At 38.5% G+C, this 23,056-nt stretch overlaps 1 protein-coding gene across 6 annotated transcripts; it reads right to left on the reverse strand.

Moving 5' to 3' along the window:
• Positions 1–14,089: 14,089 nt before the first annotated feature.
• LOC128014822 (serine protease FAM111A) lies at positions 14,090–21,804 on the reverse strand. 6 transcript variants are annotated; one of them, XM_052598500.1, is made up of 7 exons: positions 21,641–21,788; positions 21,435–21,480; positions 19,211–19,267; positions 18,998–19,060; positions 18,354–18,419; positions 18,062–18,127; positions 14,090–16,569 (listed from the first exon to the last, which is right to left on the reverse strand). In XM_052598500.1, exons 3-7 carry the CDS (start codon positions 19,241–19,243, stop codon positions 14,764–14,766), a joined length of 2,034 nt encoding a protein of 677 aa, XP_052454460.1. In that variant the 5' UTR covers positions 19,244–19,267; positions 21,435–21,480; positions 21,641–21,788; the 3' UTR covers positions 14,090–14,763. The 6 variants fall into 6 exon arrangements, with proteins under 6 accessions (XP_052454460.1, XP_052454462.1, XP_052454461.1 ...); XM_052598502.1 differs by having other exon boundaries at positions 21,435–21,495; positions 21,640–21,788; XM_052598501.1 differs by lacking the exon at positions 21,435–21,480 and having other exon boundaries at positions 21,641–21,804.
• Between the last annotated feature and the right edge of the window lie 1,252 nt (positions 21,805–23,056).

Here is a 23,056-nt window from a genome sequence, read left to right on the forward strand (position 1 = left end):
ATTTCTTAAAAGTAGGGTTGGGTATGGAAACGGTATCCGATCGCCTCAGAGTCAGTCCGCTTAAATTTCACATGAAACCAGCGTCAGACCGTCTCCTCCCGTCTTTCAGCGCGCTCTTCAATCCGCAGAGGCGCAGACCGCGAACGGAGCAGCGCATGCGCACTTAAACAAACAGAGGACACAAGGTGTGTGTTTATCGATAGATTGTTAGAATATCCATATCTGTGCAGTTCTTTGTCATAAATACAGTTTACAAAAGGTCACGAGGTAGCAGTCGGTTTCTCATCTGTAAAGTTTTCGCTCATCACACCACAGCCGTTTCCTCCAGCGAAAATCTAGCCCTTAACACATATGAACGAACACATACTTTAATTACACTTACTTAAATATACTTAATTTAATCATACGGACTTTATACATACACTACTGTGCAAAAGTCTTAGACACTTTAGTATTTTCACTTAAAAGAATGGTGTTCGGACAGTTATTTATATATTTTGCTGTAGTGTGTCAGTATAAAATATCAGTTTACATTTCCAAACATTAATTTTGCCGTTGTCAGACTGCTTGTGCATTAAAAATCGCACTAGATTATTATTAAAATTAATGGCAAACTGATATTTCCAACTGACACACTACAGCAAAAGATATAAATAACTGGCTTAAAACCCCTTTTTGGGGAGAAAATACTCATTTTTCCATAAGACTTTTGCACAGTACTGTATTTTAAAAACGACATTGTTGCTACTTTATAAAGAATGACCATACAGTAATTCACAGAACTGATTTAAGACAGTGACAGACAGCACTCATCTTAACTAAATATCAGAGTGAGTGACAGAGATACAGTAGAAACATTATGTGTGGTTTTGTATTAAATAATGACCCAGATTGTGAAATACATTTATTAGGCTTAGATTAAGGGAAGCACAACTTGCACAACAAGCTATGGATTTATTTAAAATATTTGTAATGTTCTTTAAAGTTATCCATAGTTTTTTTGTGGTTCTTTTTTTTAAAGTATCGGTTCAGGCACCGTTTAGGAGCCGGTACCGTTTTAAAAGTATTGAAAAGGCACTGGACCCTACTTAAAAGTTATTATTTCTCACTGGCTCATTTACCAAATGAGTGCTTTTTCTTCGTCCTCCACAAATTAAGCTACTGTAGGTAGTTCGGTAGCGAGATGTTTTAATAATTTAGCGTTTTCGATTGACGATGCGATTGACAAAGTTGTGATAAGTATATAATAAGCTATACCAACTTTGTGTGATAAGCTATACCAACTTTGTAACTCGTTACCCCCCAACACTGGACATAGCAGACGTATGTACCAAATACAAGAAGCTATCAATCAAGAAAGTATCAGGATTATGATTTCTTTTTCAGTTTTAGTTTTTGATTAATCACTTGGATTAATCATTCATTTTGACAGCACTATAATGTTTACTGTAAATAGACAACCATACAAGTGTAATTGTTATTAAGCCTGCACCAATGTTCTTGTCCATTGCCCTCGAGATTCCTGCAGCTAATCATGGATGTACATAAACATTCCATTAAAAGTTATTGATGACAAGCCTCTGAAGTTTGACTTTTTGCACCATAACAATACTTATTGGCAACTAGTCATCATATCTCTAGTCCTTTAATGTATTTGCATTGTACTAAAGTGCGTTCATTTTAAATGGGCATATATGCGGCTGAGGAAGACCTGAAGGTCGAAACGTTGCTTGATTAAATTCCTCTGGAGCAGTAGTTTTCAGTGTTCAGACTTTACTTCTTTATTTGTCTATATCATTTAGTTGTCTTGCACCTGTGTCCTAATTGGATGTTTGGGATGTGCACACCATTTTTGTATTTTCATATATGCGGCTGAAACAGGAAGCCTAGTGCATCCCAAATTTTTCAACATGAACATTTTAATATAACATTATAGTCATTATGGCATATGGCCTTTAGAAAAATGTTTTTTGAGGAGGTGGGGTAGTACACAATAGGCCCCTGTGGTGCGGCCTAAGCTTTTGTTCTTAATGGCATTTTTTTCCCCTTACATTACTTTTACTTTTATACTTTAAGTAGTTTTTTAAACCAGTACTTTTACACTTTTACTTGAGTAAAAAGCTTGAGTTGATACTTCAACTTCTACAAAAGTCTTTTTAAACCCTAGTATCTATACTTCTACTTGAGTAATGAATGCCAGTACTTTTGACAACACTGCTCCCAGTGGTATACGTTACACACAGTTTAGCATTATGTGATTCATTGACAACAAAAACAAAAACAGAAGATGATGCCCTCAATTTCAAAATCTTTGACTTTTTTTCTTGTCTTTTGGTTTGCATTACACATTGAATTTGGACATGCTCAGTGCTATTTCATTTTCATCTAATTGTTTTTCCTGAATTGGGCTGTGTGTGAAGAAATTTGAATGATTGAATGAAGTGGAGGATGTGGCAAGCTCTCCTCCTTAGGGGTGAAAGGTAAGAGTTCAAAGCAGGGCACTCGGATCAGAGTATGAAGCACAGTGCAGATGCCAGTGAGACCTCATAAATCTGGGAGACCAAAAAATCCCTTGTTCAAGTATTCAGTAAATACAGACTTTAAACTTCAAATAAGGCTTCTAAAGGGAACTAATGTGACCCTTTTTCTTTCCCTTTTCAGCCACATGATAACGATCCTCTACATGAAAACCAACCATCGCTGCTCTGAAGATGCAGCACCTTCAGTGAACTACAGCTGCTTATATGATGCTTGCTGTTTGGCTACATCTGGAAGAAGCAACTGGAGGTGAGGTCAAAACAATACAGAAAGCCAGAAGAATTAAAGCTGCAGTCCCTCACTGGACAATAAAAGAGCTGAAAAAGCCGCATGCAAAACACCTTTGTAAAATATAAAAAATTCTGTCTTTGAATGTACAAATACAGGATATCATCTTATTTTGGGCTCCCATCTTTTACCAAGATGTCAAGAACTTGACTTCCGGTTGGCAAGCGGAATAGAGTAGTGTGTTTTTTCAGGCTCCTGCCACACAGTCTCTATTTTCAGTATTATTCAGTCTTTTTAATCTTAACCTCACTACAACTGCCTTTTAAACAGTAGTTGGACTACTGGACTTAGCCAGCCATTATGTCTAAAGGTAAAATTCATTTAACATTGCTTCTGTATGTAACCGAGTGGTAAAAAGTATAATAATTTATTTCTCCCTTTGCATCGTCAAACTTATTTTATTTTTATTTTCTGTTTTCAAGTCAGAAGAAACAGTTAATATCTGCATTTTTCCTTCAGTCGTCAGTAGGTGGTGCTGTTTGCATTATGCATGTGAAATGCGCATGTGCTGTTTTCAGACCTTTTTGGGTGATGTGCAGGGAGCAACGTTGGGGAGATGTGCACTCTCTGTAATCAGTGACATATTTAAGACCATCCAAGGGTAAATATAATATTTCTTTCTAATTTTCCTCTTAAATATCATTTCTGGATATATATTTTGTTGTGTGGTTTCTAAGGATGTCATGTCAATAAAGTTGTATTGTGTACAATGGTATGACGTCACACCATGCAGTGTAGGCCTGTTCAACTGTGGCTTTACACATGTTTTACATTGTGCAAATGTTCCATGTGTTGATGTTTTATCTGATTATTTACAGTACAGCATTTTGTTGAGGATTGCAGCCCTCATAAAGTGAATGTGAGGTGTAAAGTAGGAGCTCATCATTTTGTGAGTGTTATCTTTTTTATTTTTCACAAATGATATTTAAGTGGGTAATATTTCCATGTTCTTATTATGCTTTGTTTCTTTTGTATAGTATTCCCACTGCCGTATTGTACCGTGTAATACCGCATGTGATTTTAGTGTGGTAGTTTCTCTGTAGTGTCTCACAACATTTTGTTGTTGTGGAATTCCTTTTGTATTTCGTATTTTTGTGTGGCGGCTGTATTTTTGTTGGGCCGTGTTTGCGATGGTTAAGAGTTTGTTCCTGCTTATAGCAGTTGGACTGTGAAACAATCTGTAGAACATTAGGAATAATTATACGCTGAGAAATATAGAGCTGTGAGATTTAAATTTTATTCCCAGCTCTTTGTATCCTTCTCTGTTTTTTTGTTGTTTTGTCTATTTTCAAAAATAGATATTTAACTCTTTTTCTTTGTTTCCGGTCTATTTTGTGGAAGCAGTGAGCCGGAACGGTTTCTTGTACACTCTTGTTAAACATTTCAGAACATATAATTCTTTTGAAAATACTAAATGAATAAACTACAAAGTAAGTGAACCCGCTAAAAGTGTTTCTGGTGGTCAATCAAATTCCCCGGTCACACATTTTTGGTACCAGGAGTGGGGTAGTTTATTCAGTTTGATTTGTTTGCAATGAGTGGCGTGTTTGGTTGGGCAATACGGCAGTGGTGAATAATTTTGCCGAGGCAGTGGACGTCCAGAGCGTGGAGGATTGCGGTTGTGGACGTGGTGATCGACGTTGGATTGATCGGGTTTACGGGGTGCCAGGTGTGACGACTGCTTAGAAGACTGGTCCAGGTTGACGTGATTCCTTCTGTCAATGTGCAGAGTAGCTCCCAGAATTTAACGGATCCATCCAAGAACTGTGTATCATTGCGAGGGCGTCTGAGATACTGGAAAGGACTGGGAAGTTTGGACGAGTTTTGCACCAAGGACATTTATATTTGACTGAGTTGTTCATCCTGAGTTATTTTTATTTTATTTTGACCTGCTTGTGTAAGAAATGTCAGACACTGACGAACTGCCTGCAGGGGGGGTAGACGTCCCTGTTGAGGGGGCTGTGGGTAATGATGTTATAGAGCAAATGAGAGGTCAAATTCAAGAGTTAAGAGATTGGAGGGATGATGCTCTGGCCAATAGGGCAGTTGATGGGGGTAATTCAACTCGCTCTTATATTTATGTCCCTTGTGAACGTCAGATTCAACCCTTTTGCGGAGAGTACAACAAAGATGGGAGGTCTGTAGAAGAGTTTATTGAGGAGGTGGAAAGGGTTCTACGGGCCAGAGATCAAACCCAGGAAGAACAGTTGGACTTTATTATTTCACATCTGAGGGGGCCCGCACTTGAAGAGGTGCGTTTATGTGTGGGAAACCAGTCCAGACAGGCCAGTGATTTGTTTGCATTCCTACGGGAAGCGTTTGGAGAACGGCGTAGTGGGACACAATTGTTGCAGATGTTTTACAATCGCAAACAATTGGAGGGGGAAGACCTTCGAAATTACTCTCATGCTCTCTCTCGCCTATTAAGCTCTGTCACAAAACAGTCCCCAGGTGGTCTAGCTAATGAGCAGGGGATTTTACGTGATCAGTTTGTGGAGGGTGTGCGAGATGCTGCATTAAGGCGAGAGCTGCGTAAAACAATCAGAGAAAAGCCCCATTTGACCCTGCTTGAGATACGTAATGAAGCCATTCTTTGGTCAATGGAAGAGAGCAGGCCGATTAGAGTTGCAAATAATCGACCCATCCATTCAGAAGTACTTAGTGAAACTAAGGATAATGCTGCCGGGTCTGAGGCTCAAACATCCACTGTGTTAAATTATATTTTACAAGTGATTACACGGCAGGACAAGCGAATAAGTGAGCAAGAGCAAACCATTTCAGAGCTCACTAAGTCGCTAAAGGAGTTAACTGCACAACGGTCAGTGTCAGTTCCGCAAAATTTTGTGCCCTTGTCAAAGTCTCCTCCCAGGTTTACAGAGGAGGGAGAACCTATCTGTTTCAGGTGCAATGAGGTTGGGCATATCGCTAGGCGCTGCACTATGAGACGGGGTGGGAGACCCAAGAGTACTGCCAGGACCAATGAAAGGCAAGAAAACCCAGGTCCTTCCATGGCGCTGAGTCAGGCAACGCAAGGGGCAGTGTCTGGTTCACCGTCTGAGGGAACCAGTCGAGATAGGTTCCTTGAACGAGCAGTTGGAACGTGCCCTATGGTGGACTTGAAAATCAGGGGTGTGCTAGTGTCATGTCTGCTCGACACTGGTAGTCAGGTCAGTACCATCACAGAGGGATTCTTCCGAGAGCATCTGTTTGGTAATGAGAGTGATGTGTTGTCAACATCAGGTTGGCTGAAGATCACAGCAGCCAACGGTTTAGACATTCCTTATTTGGGTTACATGGAGCTGGACGTGGAGGTTATGGGGATGACTTTGCCTGAGTGTGGCTTCTTGATTGTTAAAGAAACTCCTAGTCCATCGTCTATGGCTGTGCTAATCGGAATGAACATTATTAGTAAGTGCCGACAGATCGTTCACGCTGAATCTGACACTGCATTAGGTGGGAGACTTGACTCCAACTGGAGGGTAGCCTTCCAGCAGGCCCAATCGGTTGAGTTAGTGGAGCGAGTTTCATTCGCTCGTGTCGCAGGTAAGACTCCTGCCCATGTGCCTGCTTGGTCTGCAGCCACTGTCCTGATCAGGGGTATGGAATCTGGGAAAAAAAGGGATGGCTCTGTATGGTTGGTTGAACCAGTGAACACACCCTTGCCAGGAGGTTTGGTTGTAGTACCTACCTTGGTCACGTCAGAGTTACCTTTGTGTCCAGTGAGAGCCCAGAGCCCGTTTAGGTATGGTGTCTCTGATAGATGGTAGCAATGCGGGTTCATCCTGCGAAGTGAAGTTTCAGCGAATCTCCGCAGACACAGAACGGGTCACTGTTGGTGTCGGTCAGTGTTCTGAACCCCCCATCCAATCGGTCTTGGATCATGTTGACATGGGAGGCACGCCTGAACAGCAGGTTCAGCTAAAAGTGGTTCTTGAGAAGTATTTAGGTGTATTTGCTTTGGACGATGATGATCTGGGTTATACAGATAAGGTTCAACACGAGATACATTTGACTGATGACGTTCCGGTGAATAAGCCTTATCGACGCATTCCACCCAATCAATACCAAGAGGTTAGAGAGCATATCACAAAGTTACTGAAGAAGGGTGTCATTCAAGAGAGTGTGAGTGCTTATGCCTCGCCAGTGGTATTAGTTCGCAAAACCGATGGGTCACTACGTTTGTGCGTAGATTATAGGAAGCTCAATGCAAAGACAAGGCGTGATGCATTTCCGCTACCTAGAATTGACGAGAGCTTTGATGCCCTCCGGGGAGCAAAGTTTTTCTCAACTGTGGACTTGGCCTCTGGTTATCATCAGATTGCAGTGAGTGACCGGGATAGAGCCAAGACGGCGTTCACGACACCCTTTGGTTTATTTGAGTACCGGAGGATGCCGTTTGGGGTCTGTAATGGACCGTCGACCTTTCAGCGGCTTATGCAAGCTGTCATGAGCGATCTGATCTTTCAGGTGTTGATAGTGTACTTAGATGACATCTTGTTGTTTTCACAAACATTTGAAGAACATCTAGAAAGACTGGAGATGGTGCTGAAGCGGTTGGCAGAGACTGGTTTAAAGGTGAAGCTGGGGAAGTGTCGATTTCTCCAAGACACTGTGCGTTTCCTTGGTCATCAGGTGTCAGTGCAGGGGATTTCTCCTGACCCTGACAAGGTTGCTGCAGTTAGTAATTGGAGGATTCCGGAGAATGTCAAGGAGTTGAGGTCATTTCTGGGGTTCTGCAGCTATTATAGGAAGTTTATCGAGGGATTTACAAAGATAGCTGGACCCTTACATCACCTGGTCAATTTTTGTCTGAGGGAAGGCAGGTGTGCCAGAAGTGGTCGTCACTTTAGTACTCTGTGGTCTAGTGAATGTGATTGTGCATTCAATCAGTTAAAGGATAGACTGACAACAGCCCCGGTACTTGGTTTTGCAGATTTCAGTTGCCCTTTCATCCTTGAAACAGATGCGAGCCAGAATGGGTTAGGTGCCATCTTATATCAGAAACAGGGTGATGAGAAGCGGGTCATTGCGTACGCCAGCCGTAGGTTGCGTAATGCAGAGAAAAATGATCGCAACTACAGTAGCATGAAGCTCGAGCTACTGGCCCTCAAGTGGGCAGTAGTTGAGAAGTTTCGTGGCTATTTACTCGGGTCCTGGTTTGAGGTGATCACAGATAATAATCCGCTTTGTCACTTACAAACCGCCAAGTTAGGAGCGATTGAGCAGAGGTGGGTAGCGCAGCTTTCTGTCTTTAACTTCGAGGTGAAATACAGACCGGGAAAGAGTAATGCTGCAGCCGATGCGCTGTCTAGGCAGGAGTTTGCGATTTGCAGTGTGATTAGTCGGGGTACAGCCTTGGGACCTGAACTCGCATTTAAGGGTGTTGAGTGCACCAGGTTGAGGCAGATCCGTGCATTGGAGGCTGGAGAACAAGCTGGCACTGGTCTCCAAGGAAACACTCATACACTCCCTGGCTATACTAGGGAACAGCTGGTTGAGTTTCAGAAAAGCGACCCTGTTCTGAGAGAATTTAGAAGATTCTGGGACAAGAAAACGAGACCAGAGCACCCAGAAAGAAAGTCGTTATCTAAGTCAGCGAAGTGTCTTCTGAAGCAGTGGAGTTTTATCAGGGAACGTAATGGGTTACTGTATCGGGTAGTCGATTTTTCTTCTGAGGAGAGCTGTTGGCAGTTGTTGTTGCCAGCGTGTTTGAAAGAACAAGTGCTGCAGAGTGTGCATGACGATATGGGGCACCAGGGCATTGAGCGGACTGTGGGGTTGTTGAAGCAGAGATGTTTTTGGTCTGGTATGCATGAAGATGTGGAGGAATGGGTAAAGAAGTGTCAACGGTGCATCCTCACAAAGATGCCGCAACCCAAAGTCCGTGCCCCTGTGAGAGCATTTTTGGCTTCCAGGCCCCTTGAAGTGATTGCGGTGGACTTTACTGTCCTAGAGCCTGCTTCTGACGGGCGTGAAAATGTTCTGGTTGTCACAGATGTTTTCACAAAGTTTACACAGGCATTTCCCACCAAAGATCAAAAGGCCGATACCACAGCAAAGGTCTTGTTGAAGGAGTGGTTTATGAAGTATTGCGTCCCGGAGAGGTTGCACTCTGATCAAGGCCGAAATTTTGAAAGTGAGGTAATCGCTGAGCTGTGCAGACTCTATGGGGTGAAAAAGACCCGTACAACCCCTTATAGGCCACAGGGAAATGCCCAATGTGAACGATACAACAGAACGCTCCACAACCTGTTACGTACACTACCCCCAGAATGGAAACGCCGTTGGCCTGAGTACTTGCCAGAGTTAGTCCATGCATATAATGTGACGCCACATGCTACTACCGTTTTTTCCCCTTATTATCTTCTTTTTGGGGTACAGCCACATCTGCCCATTGATGCATTGCTGGGTGGTGAGGAAGTCTCTGAGGGGAAGCAAGTCTGGTTATCTGTTCATCAGGAGAGGCTGAGGTATGCCCATGAGAAAGCTAGGGAGTACTCAGAGGAAAAAGCTCTAGAGAGAGTGACTCGGTTGAATGAGAAGGCATTTTGTCCCCAGGTCGGTGTGGGCGAGTTGTATTTGCGTCAGCGGTTTCCAGGCAGGAACAAGATTCAAGATGCCTGGAGCCCAATTGTGTACCGAGTTGTGGAAGTAATAGGCACGACTTACACTGTGGAACCTTTAGAGGGAGGGCCCTCAAAAAAGGTTCACCGGTCAGAGTTGCGTCCAGGTGCTGTGCCTACTCCTAGGCCTAGGAGTAGGAACAGGTCTCAGCCAGATACACAGCAGGTTACCATGGTTGAGAATGACACTTCTGAGCCCGATTTTGTGGTCGTAGAGGAGATGGTGCAACCTTCTGTAAGAGGGGCCACCAACATTGAAGTTAACTCAGAGGCACCCGGTACTTTGGAGTCGGAGGATGACAGCTCTGAAGGTAACCAAGTGCCAGTATCATCTGACACTGGTAGAGATTTTGCAGAATCTGATGGTGTGGCCTTAAATGCAGAGGTTGCAGATGAGGTTGTTCGGTCTTTATGGTTTGAAACTGGTGAAATGTGTGACAGAGTTCAGAGAGAAGTACCCGATCCAGCTGTGCGCAGAAGTAAGCGTGCAACTGCTGGTGTTCACACAAATCCTTTCCATGCACCTAGGTCTGCTTGTAATGCAGTAAGTGTCAGCACAGATATGGTGCCGCAAGTGCTGACCAGTATTGGCACTGCGTTGTTTGAGAAGGCATTACGAGGTGCCATGAATACTGAATTTATTACTGAGTGAGTCATCGAGGACGCTGACTTATTGCAGGGGAGAATGTAACCGAGTGGTAAAAAGTATAGTAATTTATTTCTCCCTTTGCATCGTCAAACTTATTTTATTTTTATTTTCTGTTTTCTTTAAATTACCAAGTCAGAAGAAACAGTTAATATCTGCATTTTTCCTTCAGTCGTCAGTAGGTGGTGCTGTTTGCATTATGCATGTGAAATGCGCATGTGCTGTTTTCAGACCTTTTTGGGTGATGTGCAGGGAGCAACGTTGGGGAGATGTGCACTCTCTGTAATCAGTGACATATTTAAGACCATCCAAGGGTAAATATAATATTTCTTTCTAATTTTCCTCTTAAATATCATTTCTGGATATATATTTTGTTGTGTGGTTTCTAAGGATGTCATGTCAATAAAGTTGTATTGTGTACAATGGTATGACGTCACACCATGCAGTGTAGGCCTGTTCAACTGTGGCTTTACACATGTTTTACATTGTGCAAATGTTCCATGTGTTGATGTTTTATCTGATTATTTACAGTACAGCATCTTGTTGAGGATTGCAGCCCTCATAAAGTGAATGTGAGGTGTAAAGTAGGAGCTCATCATTTTGTGAGTGTTATCTTTTTTATTTTTCACAAATGATATGTAAGTGGGTAATATTTCCATGTTCTTATTATGCTTTGCTTCTTTTGTATAGTATTCCCACTGCCGTATTGTACCGTGTAATACCGCATGTGATTTTAGTGTGGTAGTTTCTCTGTAGTGTCTCACAACATTTTGTTGTTGTGGAATTCCTTTTGTATTTCATTATTTTGTATTTTTGTGTGGCGGCTGTATTTTTGTTGGGCCGTGTTTGCGATGGTTAAGAGTTTGTTCCTGCTTATAGCAGTTGGACTGTGAAACAATCTATAGAACCTTAGGAATAATTATACGCTGAGAAATATAGAGCTGTGAGATTTAAATTTTATTCCCAGCTCTTTGTATCCTTCTCTGTTTTTTTGTTGTTTCGTCTATTTTCAAAAATAGATATTTAACTCTTTTTCTTTGTTTCCGGTCTATTTTGTGGAAGCAGTGAGCCGGAACGGTTTCTTGTACACTCTTGTTAAACATTTCAGAACATATAATTCTTTTGAAAATACTAAATGAATAAACTACAAAGTAAGTGAACCCGCTAAAAGTGTTTCTGGTGGTCAATCAAATTCCCCGGTCACATGTATACCTATATATGCATGTGTTTTCTTAGATTTACTGTGTGGTTCATAAGTGACACCTGAGGGGAAAACAGATGTCTGAGAATGACCTGAGAGGGTCATTGGGCCATATAGTGGGGGAACAAGGCCTGAGGGTAACCTGAGGGGGTCACCTAAGTCCTAAATGTGTGAGAAACCGCCCATAGAGAGTGTTCCTTGTTATGTGTGGAAATTTACAGCTGCTAAGACTGTGTAACCTTGAAGCAGCAAAGGGATAGAAGGTGGAGGACTGCCCTCTTCCTGGGTCGGTTTCACTCTGCAGGAACTCAGCGTTGCTGTATGACTGTCTGACCTTCTTTGCAAAGAATAAAAGGTTTCTTTTTAATTATACCTGAATTTGAGTCTGTCTCTTAGGCTGAAGATAGTCGATTGAAATTTTGCCACGACAACCGCCAAACAAAGAAAGAAAGAATGTGCATCACCGGACTCCACTATCGACAATGCCACTTTAGCCAACATGCTAGTGGAACTGCGGGCAGACCTGCTAACGAAGCCTGTCTCACTGTCCGTCAGATTTAAAAACAAACTCGCTGCCATTGACGCCAAAGTAGACTGTGTACAGACCACGGTCACTAGCCATGAACAACGTATTTCCAACCTGGAATCTGGGCTGAATCAACTGCAGTCATTGGAATCTCAGCTATCCAACATGGCCGATGACAACGTTAAACTGAAAGCCAAGATAACTTACCTGGAGGGCTCTCATTGGAGTACCCGAATCGGTTGAGGGAACACGAGCAACCTAATTTTCTCTAATCTCCTGGTGGATATACTGGGCAAAGATGCGCTGTCTTCTCCCCCGGAGCTTGATAGGGCTCATCATGCGCTGAGACCCAAATCAACAGAGGGGATAAAACTAGAGCCGTGATCATTTGCTTCCACAAATTTCAGACCAAGGATATGGTAATTCGTGCTGCCCGCAAAAAGTGAGACGACCTAAAATATAATGGCAAGTCAGAAGAAGTCACGCTTCAGCTGTTCACTCTCAAGCTCAAGCCTTCACTACTGTATCCAGCGCGACTGTTCATCAGGGCTGACAACGAGGAGAGATGGCACCTTTTTTCTGTGAAGGAAGCCCAGCAGTTTCTGGCATCATATCAGAAACCCGGATCTTTGATGGAGATTGGTGACTGATCCCTACAAGAGGCGATTTGCTTTTCATGTTACTCTTATTTCTACTCTTCCTGGCAAGCGTTTTTCTCTACTCAAATTACCATATTTTCCGGACTATAAGTCACACTTTTTTTCATAGTTTTGCTGGTCCTGCGACTTATAGTCAGGTGCGACTTATTTATCAAAATTGATTTGACATGAACCAAGAGAAAACATTACCGTCTACAGCCACGAGAGGGTGCTCTATGCTGCCAGAGATGCTGCTCAGTGCTCCTGTAGCCTACATTGAAAACATAGAGCGCCCTCTCGTGGCTGTAGACAGTAATGTTTTCTATTGGTTCTTGGTTCTAAGTAAATGCGACTTATAGTCCAGTGCAACTTATATATGTTTTTTCCTCGTCATGACGTATTTTTGGACTGATGCAACTTATACTTAGGTGCGACTTATAGTCTGAAAAAAATGGTAAGCTGGGAGCGCAGGCCAGTGCAAGTTATGGTGTAAGTTGAAGTGAAGTGTTTTCCTTTCTCTTGGACTGTAACAACTACTTGGCCCACTGCGCTGACACACACAAAAAAATTACTGTTCAGAGGTGTTTTGAAAAAAGATTAGTTAAATCACTTGTTCATATGACTGTGTGAAGGAGTGGGAGGTTATAAAGGGAAGGAGCTCCGGGAGAATTTTAGGAAAGTCGACTACATGTAGACTACAGCCGACCTGTCAGCCAAATTTCAACTTCCATTTGATCACCTTTTTCGCTTCTTTCAAATTAGGCATTTTGTGCAAAGAAATGACCCTGATTTTCCAAATCTCCCCCCAGAGACTTTGGTAGACATGCGCTCAAAGTAAACCCCAATCAGAAAGGGGCTATTTCTTAAATCTTTAAAGCCCTTGATTCCACTTTCTCTAAGTTCCCCCAAAAAAACTGAGATTTATGGGAGCAGGATTTGGGGCATATTGAGGAAGACCAATGGGACCAGATTCTGGAGTTAGTCCATAACTCCTCCATCTGTGCACGGCATGGACCGATTCAATGTAAACTAATACATGGGACTTACTACACTAACCATAGATTGTCCAAGTTCTATCCCAATGTTGCAGATTCCTGTAATAGGTGCAACCAATCTCCTGCGGACTTCATCCACATGTTTTGTACATGTTTGAAAGCTAGCAGACTTTCGTTTAAAATATTTGACACTCTTCACATAGAGTCTGTGTCCTCTGGATTAACAGTGTAACCACTAATGCAAAGATTTTGTTTTATTTTATTTATTTATATTTTTCTTAATATATATATATATATATATATATATATATATATATATATATTTGTTTTTTTAATGTGAGCACTGTTTTATATTAATAAGTACTGTTTCACATTGTGTACACTTTTTATGGTTGGTGCTCAATAAAACATTTGAAAAAAAAAAGATGTCAAGAACTTGGCAAATAAGTGGCGGTTTATAGGACATTTTATTTATTGTGTCAATCTATTATAGAGGAGCAGCAGGATGTTTACTTTTTACTGCATAAATCTTAAGAAGAATAAGATTCAGTAATGTGTTCATAATATTAAATACTGTATGTTGTGTTTATAATCAGCAAGTTTTGTTCTGTTAGTCAAGAACGAGGCCAAACTATTTTAAAGCATGATTATTTAATATAGCAAAAATTAGGTACAAAATATAAAGTAAAAAAAGAAAAGAAGAAGATCTTTAAAAAGATATACAGTGCATGCATGCAGATGTAAGCCTCTTTCTGAAGCAGCAGAAAGTACCAGCATTGAGCAATCTGAAGCAATCAAAAATATTCAAGTACAATTTAAGAACAATTTATATTATTAAACCCTTAATGTATAGTTCACCCAAAAATACTGTTATGATTTACTTGTGTTTTTCCAAACAATTTTCCTATTAAAATATTTTGTGTTCCACAGAAGAAAGCCAGTCATGCAGGTATAAAATGAGATGAGATGGATAGAATTTATAGAATATATATATGAGGATTACTAGAATTTAAGCAAAATATAATTAATAATTGAGAATTATACAAACAAGATGCTGCTGTCTGTTTTCTGATTGCTACATAATGAAACAGAATGTCAATACACAAAGAACAGATTAAAAATGAAAATAAAAACCCATAACCAATGATATGGATTAATAGATGGACAAATTTGCATCCAATGACCATACAGAATTTATACATTGTTGAATGAAATTGTATGTTGAACATGCCTCAAGATAAATGAAAATTTGTATATTTCATAAAAATAAATCATCAATCAGGACTCAAGACTGTACTGTCCCATTGCTCATATAAAATCTTCCTGATTTTGTGGATCTTCTTCCATGTCAACATCATTGTCTTCCAAGTTAGGATTGAAAGATTTATGTTCAGAGAGTAATTTCAAGATGTCGGATCTCTTTCTTTCCTTTGCCTGTGTGATGATACATTCCAGGATGGGCTGCATGGAATAGGCATATTCCATAATGCTCCTAGTTTTACACTTTTCTCCTTTGTACGCGTAGCCACCGGTGTGCACGCCAATCAGATAACAGTCTTCGTCAAAAACTGGAGAGCCAGAAGATCCGTGAAAGAAACAAGAGTCATAAATGATCTGGTTGTCGTGCAGTTCCCATTTTTCTGCCAAATACTGTTGTGTCATCACGTGAATGAAATTAAAATTCTCCAAGATGTGTTTATCTGCAGCCTCTTGTAGATTCTCTTTCCCAATGATGAAGCAGGGGTCAATTTTCTTGACCCCTTCACCTGGATGTCCCACAATGCAGATCCCACCACGGTTAGGAGGGGGGCCATGAATGTATCGACTGAGCAATCCAGGACGATCAGCCATTTCATCAGCATCTTTCAGTTCAAGAAGAGCGAAGTCAAGATATGTTTCTTTGTTGATATATCCATGATAGTACGCTGCAAGATGTTCTTTGACCGGCACACACCTAGTGTTCTCTGCTTTCAGATCTTCATAGCCAAATACTGCTGTGAAGTCCTTTGAAAGTTTCCTGGTGAAGGGGTCATATTCTCCAACAACATGAGCGTTAGTGAGGATGAATCTGTCAAAGAGCAAGAAGCCGGTTCCTCTGGCGGATCCCTCCACTCGAATCTGACACACAGAGTCAGAGAGCGTCATGAGCTGCTTCACTTTCTTCACTTCCAAGAAACTCTGAACACTTTTATCATATTCTGCTCTGAAGAACTTTTTGATATCGGTTTTTTTCTTCAGGTTCTCTCTCTGCATTAATATCTCCAGTAAATCTTTAAACTGAGCACGCAGAATTGCTAGAACCTCTTCAGACTGTGGAATTATTTTTGGAGAATTAGTTTTTGTGGGTTTAATAGGTTTTGTGGATTTCACTGTGCTTTTCTTCTGTGTTTCTTCTTGTTCAGTGTTGATGGGAGGTTCATTATGATCAACATTTTCTTTCAAATCAGCGGCTGAAGCCTCATTCATTTCAGCGCTGTCATCACTCGAGACAAAATCTTGGCTATCTGGCTGGTTGATGTCACTGATAACAATGATCTTAAAATGCTTTCCATCAAGATGCTCTACGGTCTTTGACATTTCATATTTGGTCTCGCTCTCCAAGTTATAGAGAACACACTGTTTCTTGAATATGTCATTGCTGAATCGTCCGTCACGCCGAAGAGCAGCATTCAGTTTGTCATCTTTGAACGCATACACACAAACATCTTCAACCTTCATCCTCAGCTCATTGTTTTTCATTAAGCGTTTCACTTTCTCCCCTCCTTTTGTTTTAATGTAAAATATTACGAAGCCTTTTGATTCATTGGAGAATGAAAGCCTTCCAGTTGTTTTTTTCTTTGTAGCAACATTTTCATGACTTTTAATGAAGGATATGTCTAAGAGCTCATTTTTTTCAACGAGACAGCAGGGGAAATCAGTCTTGATCGCTGCTCTATGAACTGCTCCTTTGGATCTCTGGATCACTATTTCTTTCTCCTTGTTGTCTTTCTTAATCTTTCTGAAAATCTTGTTTGTATTGAGAGCATCGAGGACAGTCTTGGATGTATCACACGCCACTTCAAATTTCTCCGATTTGTAGCGGAAATTAAAAGTGTGGCTTTGCCCTTCAGCACTCTGTTGAATTCAGAAGAACAGTAATACACAAAAGCATTTATTTAAACACCTATGAATAAAGGACTTCAGTAAAATGATTAAGCAATATAATTTTTAGAAAAAATAACAATGGGTCTCATTCACTAAATGAGGTATAAGTTGTTCTTGAATCTTTTCGTACATTTAGAATACATTTTAGTACGAAAGTTTTTGATGAATCATGATTTATTCGTGAAAACGTGCGTACGCACATTTCTCGCAAAAATCTGTGCCTATGCACGTTTTCACGAATAAATCATGATTCATCAAAAACTTTCGTACTAAAATTTATTCTAAATGTACGAAAAGATTCAAGAACAACTTATACCACACGTACGCAATAATCATGTACAACAGGGGCCTTATAAGCATATGTTAAGAACCCTATATAATTAGATGTTATTGATAAATTATAATTACAGTTCCAATTATATTTACATATATATATATATATATATATGAGGTCCAAACAATAATCACCTGATCTATCCTTATATAAACGGTGATTAATGTGTCTCATCTTGTGTTTAGAGGCATGGCACACTTGGTACTGCTTGAAGACATCGCGGCGCGTGCTCTAAGGAGAGAGCGCGTCTTTAGAGAGCGCACAGATATGTTCGCTGAGAGTGAAGAATAGCTGTTCAGTCGCTTTAGGTTGCCCAGAGAAGTCCTCATTGATTTATGCAACGCACTGGAACCACACCTAAGCCACATCACCAACCGCTCTCACCCTTATACCACCTTTTCTCCAAGCCTGTGTTTAACCCATGCTTCCTTTTTACCTGTGCCCGTTATGCCAGTGGATACACTTTTACATAACAAATTTTTCCTGGCTTCCACCTCCGACAGCAAAACCTCACGTTCATTATCGTTAAAGTTATTTTTCTTTGTCTTTTGTTTCGGTGCCATAATTGTCTTTCTCTGTACAAGTGCCTCGTTGTGGAAAGCCCTTAAATGGAGCTGGTTTGGGCGTGAATTATGCTAATTACTGACCTCGTGCACGCGGGTGCTCATTTAGAAGACTCCAAATTCTCTAACAGAAGAACGAGTTTAAGAACAAGCTCATGTGTGTACGCATGTGTTGTGAATTAGGCGGAAAGTTCTCGTGAGAAGTTCAAATGTGCCTATGAATAAGAAAATTGTACGCAATTATTAGCGAATGAGACCCATTATTTTTCCAGATTTAATTTGTTTCTAGAAGCCCTTAATTCAGCTATTTTTTATTTATTTTTATTTTATCCATGAAGTGGAACAGACTGCAGGACAAGAGGTGCACTATTGGTAATTTTCAGTGAAACTGTTTGAGATTAAAAGATCAGTCTTGAGATTTTAAGAATCTTTCTTAAAATTAAGTTTATCAACATCAAGTTGTTTTAATGGATTCACCTCAGTAATAACTCTGGTTACCAAAACACCTGAGGTATATTTATTCACTTACATGAGAGTCTATCTTCAATTATTAGAAGTCTCATACCTGCTGCAGATGACTTTTTGATTGTCCCTCTTCCACTTTCTCCTTACAAAATTGGTTTGTTCTTTCCTGAGTGAATGAATATGAAATGTTGTCAAATTGCTAATATGAGATCACCAAACCTAAATAGTTTTACCATCATTTTGTAAATCATAATGAATGATGAGCAAAAAGAGCGATGTGGAATTTTTAAAGCAGCTAACATGTCTTCCTAAAACATTTTTTTAGAAACGCACACACACACTTTTTCATGAGCACTCATAAATAATTAATTCAATATCAGTATTCAACAAACCTTTAGTGGTTCACGGCCATTAGTTCCAAGCCCCTTTTCTTTTTTCTTGCTTACATGGTTTTTTTCCTAGAACAATGGCAGTAGCAACAATAAAATTGCATATGTATTAATTATGTATTAATTAATTAAATACACTTGAATCTAATACAGTTTAGGACATTTATCAAATTAGCATTGAATTTTATAACACTGCCACACATGATTAAACAAAAGTGCACACTCAAAAGATTCTCCGATTCTGTAACATACACCATTTCACTCAAGATGTGCCCAAATGAAAATAAAAACAGGAATATCAGAGTGAGAAAAAGGTTAATATATTGCAAGTCTTATAAAGCCATGCATTAGCTTTGAGTGAGGAACTGACTGAAATGTGTTACTTACTGAAACTCTTTGAAAACACACGAAAAAACAAATAAATTGCAGAGAGAGAAAAAATGTTATCATTTGAGATTAATATTGACACAAGTTCTAGTAAACCTTTTTGTGTTCCTTGGGTGAGTATTTGTAAATGAGTAAAAATACTGGTTCACTTGCACTTGCTCATTAACATGGCCTGCATCTCTTCATTGACTGGTTTTCAGATACATGAACAGTTACCTAAAATAACCTGAATCATTATTATTAAAATATCTTGACCTTACCTGAGCATTGCCAGCAGCTTGTGACGCCCTTCTATCTTCAGTGTTACTTTCTGGCTGCCTTTTCTGAAATGGAAAACAATCTAAGGCTAAACAATTCAATACAATGTTCATAAGAAAATAGTAAATGTAATTAGACAAGCAAAGAAATTTGAAAATCTATTTTTATAAATAAGGTATATAATCCATGCTTCTTAATGTTTTGCTTTTTGTCACCCCAAAGTATTTCAAAATGCTGTTATTCTTCATGATGATGTTGCCAAGTCACGGTTTCTGTGAAGAGGACAAATAAAAACGATTAACGAGGTACATCTGATAAAATGATCTCAAGCACAGTATTCAGTAATTAAGCGAATATTTCATTCATTCATTTTCGTCCAGCAGATCCTCATTCATGAAAGCAGTCTTACAGTAAAATGCTATGCACATTTTATGTTTTTTTTTTTTTTTTTAAATAACTGTTTAGTTTTTTTCTTATCAGATGTGCACATTAGGGTTTTTATCTTACATCTAATGTTGTTAAATTAATGTTTATTGCATTATTTCAGTAACGTGTTGGTGTAACTGTGCACCTTTCTATATTTGTACATACACTATTGGAAAAGTTTGGGATCAGAATGATTTGAATGACGTTTTTTTTACAGAAGTTTCTTATGCTCATCAAGGTTGCATTTATTTTATTAAAAATAGAAGAAAAAATTGTATATTGTGAAATATTATTATGATGTAAAATAACAGTTTTCTATTTTAATATACATTAAAATCTAATTTATTCCCGTGATGTGCAGCTGAATTTTCAGCAAGATTATTATCAGTGCTGGAAATTGTTGTGCTGCTTAATATACATATATATATATATATATATATATATATATATATATATATATATATATATATATATATATATATATATATATATACTTTTTTTCAGGATGCTTTGATGAATAAAAAGTTAAAAAGAAGAGCATTTATTTAGATAGAAAACTTTTCTAACAATATACACTACAGTTCAAAAGTTTGGGGTCAGTAAATTTTTATTCTTTATTTTTCTGAAAGAAATTAAAACCTTTATATATCAACGATTTTTTAAAAAGTGAACAGAAATATTTATATTGTTAGAAAATATTTATATTTTGAATAAATGCTGTTCTTTTTAACTGTTTATTCATCAAAGAATCCTGAAAAAAGTATAGAAGTTTTCCAAAAAATATTTGGCAGTACAATTGTTGTCCACATTGATAATTCTAATAATAAATCAGCATATCAGTAAGATTTTATTAAGGATCATGTGACACTTTATACTAGTCTTGGCTAATGGAAATTCCACTTTGCATCACATAAATAAATTATATTTTTTAAGATATTAAAATAGAAACCATTATTTTATATTGTGATAACATTTTGCAAAATTACTGTTTCTTTTCTGTATATTTGATCAAATAAATGCAGCCTTGATGAGCATAAGACACATTGCAAGTCTCAGAGTCAGAGTTCACTGATCACGTGAGCGCTTCGGGTGTATCACACGCCGCGCGCGGCAAATATGACGCAAATACTTCATTGGAAATAGGAAAATAGGAAACGATGGCGGACTTAAGGTTTGTTTGTTTTATCAGCAAAATGTAAAAGTTAAGAAAAAGACCGCTTCTTAACCCAGAGAATGTGAACATGTTGGTCACCAGCAGTCAATTTAGTTTGAGTTTTCTTTTTGTTTTCATTTTTAAAAGCTATTTTCAAATGATCTTTTATCTTTGTTGTTTCCCGACGTAACGCTTTGGAGGCGCTGTTTTATTTTTTGTAATTTATTTGTCAATATATAATTATAGTCGCTTTAAGATAATCTACATATAGTCTTTGATTTAATATAGCTGTGTATGACATGCCTCGTGTCGTTGTGTTTTTAATTAAGAATAACAATGAATCCATCTTTCAAACATTTGTTAGTCTTAAAAAGTGAAAGGTGCAAAAGCACTACAGATCATTATCTTTTCTTGTAAAAAGCGAAAGTGAAAGCGACCCACTCTCACAAAATACACATCAAAAATAATACTGATTGTAAAGAACCAGTTGAATGTTTATTACACTTTTGTTACCATATAACGTTAACTATAAACTATGGTTACGGAAGAAAAAAAAACTATTTATTAGCATGCATTAATTGATCCAACTTTGTGGCGAAAAATAAAGAAAGTCTAGAGCCCTCAGCTTGTGGAAAAGCTGTTTATTATGATCTTTCTCATTTCCTGTATTTAACTGGAATAAAACAGATAATAATAGGTAAATAAGTTGGTATATTAACATTATATCATTTAATGAAATAAGCTTTTTTTTTAGTCTTTTAAGTTTAAGTCTGTTAAACCTAAAATGTTGATTCCATATTTTTTCACGGTAAAGTAAGACAGAAAGGCACATAAAGTCAAAACAGCACTGATCCAAATACCTTTGGTCTTCATACACGACAGAGAGGAAGAGTCTTTCTTTCTTTTCTTCACAGATAAAACCCACAAGCATTTAAAAAACAGTCTGCAGTGATTTTTGTTTATCCATATTTAAAGATATATTCTAAGGAAAGAAACTGGAGAAAACTCTCTTGGGGGGATATTGTAAATAATGTTATATGGTATATATTTTGTGTTAAAATATTACCTTATGTGAGTTGGAAGTTTAAATGAAGCAGGAGAAAGTGCGAGCCGTCCGTTTCCCGCTATTTTTTCAAAAGGTGTGTGATCATCTGATCACTTCTTCTTCGTCGTCGTCGGGGTTTTACTGCACTTTGCATCCGATTTGTTTCTTTATTGCCATCTGCTGTTTTTATGCTCCTACGACCCAGGCATAGACTTTTGTCCTCTGAGGACCAGGGGCGTAGCCATCTTTTCAGAAGTGAGGGGGACTTAAATTATGAAAATAAAGAAAACTTTTTGAATGAGAAGGTGTGTCCAAACTTTTGGTCTGTACTGTATATATATATATATATATATATATATATATATATATATATATATATATATATATATATATATATATATATATATATATATATATATATATATATATATATATATTAAACATTAAAATATAATAAAACATAACAATAGAACATTTCTGTAATCTATAGCCTACCAGTCAACAGTTTTTGAACAGTAAGATTTTTATTGTTTAAGCATTCTTTTATAAATAGAAGAATCCAAAGATCAGCATTTATGTGAAATAAAAAGCCTTTGCGACATTATACAGTATATCATTAAAAAAATTGGAAAATAAATTATAGAAATTAATATTTTTATTTAGCAAGCTTTAAAATCTCAAATTACATTTTGAAATATATTCAAATAGAAAACAGTTATTTTAAATAGTCTAGTACAAATATTTATGTTTACTGCTTTGCTGTACTTTGGATCAAATAAATCCAGGATTGGTGAACAGAAGAGACTTGACTGGTAGTGGATATATAGGCAACTTTAATTTTTCTCTAATTTCTAGCTTTTAACTGGCTTAGAAATCTATAACTGCTGGACAATAACAAATAATAATGATTTTTTATATATACTACAAACACTTATTTATCACATAAGGCAGAATAGTTTCTATACTGTAATAAATCTATGTCAATTAGCACTGTTTTGTTCATATACTGTATTTATCACATGCTGAAGATGACTTGAAAAACCATATATTGTCGCAATCGTATATTAATGTCTTTGTGTTTTCCATAAGTGTCAGTTCTGTCAAAACAACTGTTTTCATACAGCGACAGCTGGACGTTGTTGCTCATATTAGGAGTTTCCTGATATGACTTTCTGCACGAGAGCGCGCTCCGGCTTCGAGGATGAATGAAACAAACACTGCACGAGTGTTTAACCCTACGTGAAGTTCATCTCGACTTCTGGGTCCGAATAAAATATCAGGTCATGCACAGACTATCCTGTCACGTCCCATGCGTAATCTACGCTCCTGCTGAGGACATTATATTTTAGTGAATTTCTCTGAGACCCTACATCCCACAGTTTTAAGTCTGGATATCCTGTTCAGAGCACATTCAGGGCTTTTTAGGGATATCAAATG

The sequence above is a fragment of the Carassius gibelio genome, chromosome A5 (genome assembly GCF_023724105.1).
Source record: "Carassius gibelio isolate Cgi1373 ecotype wild population from Czech Republic chromosome A5, carGib1.2-hapl.c, whole genome shotgun sequence".
NCBI classification, from domain to species: Eukaryota; Metazoa; Chordata; class Actinopteri; order Cypriniformes; family Cyprinidae; genus Carassius; species Carassius gibelio.

Bases quoted from the DNA above. Each gene is read 5' to 3' on its own strand.
- LOC128014822 (XM_052598497.1), bottom strand. From the start codon at position 19,108: ATGAACATTGTATTGAATTGTTTAGCCTTAGATTGTTTTCCATTTCAG. The intron at 18,128-18,353 runs GTTTGTTGAATA...TCATTCACTCAG, and splicing joins ATGGCCGTGAACCACTAAAG to GAAAGAACAAACCAATTTTG. The intron at 16,570-18,061 runs GTATGAGACTTC...TGAATTCAACAG, and splicing joins CAAAAAGTCATCTGCAGCAG to AGTGCTGAAGGGCAAAGCCA.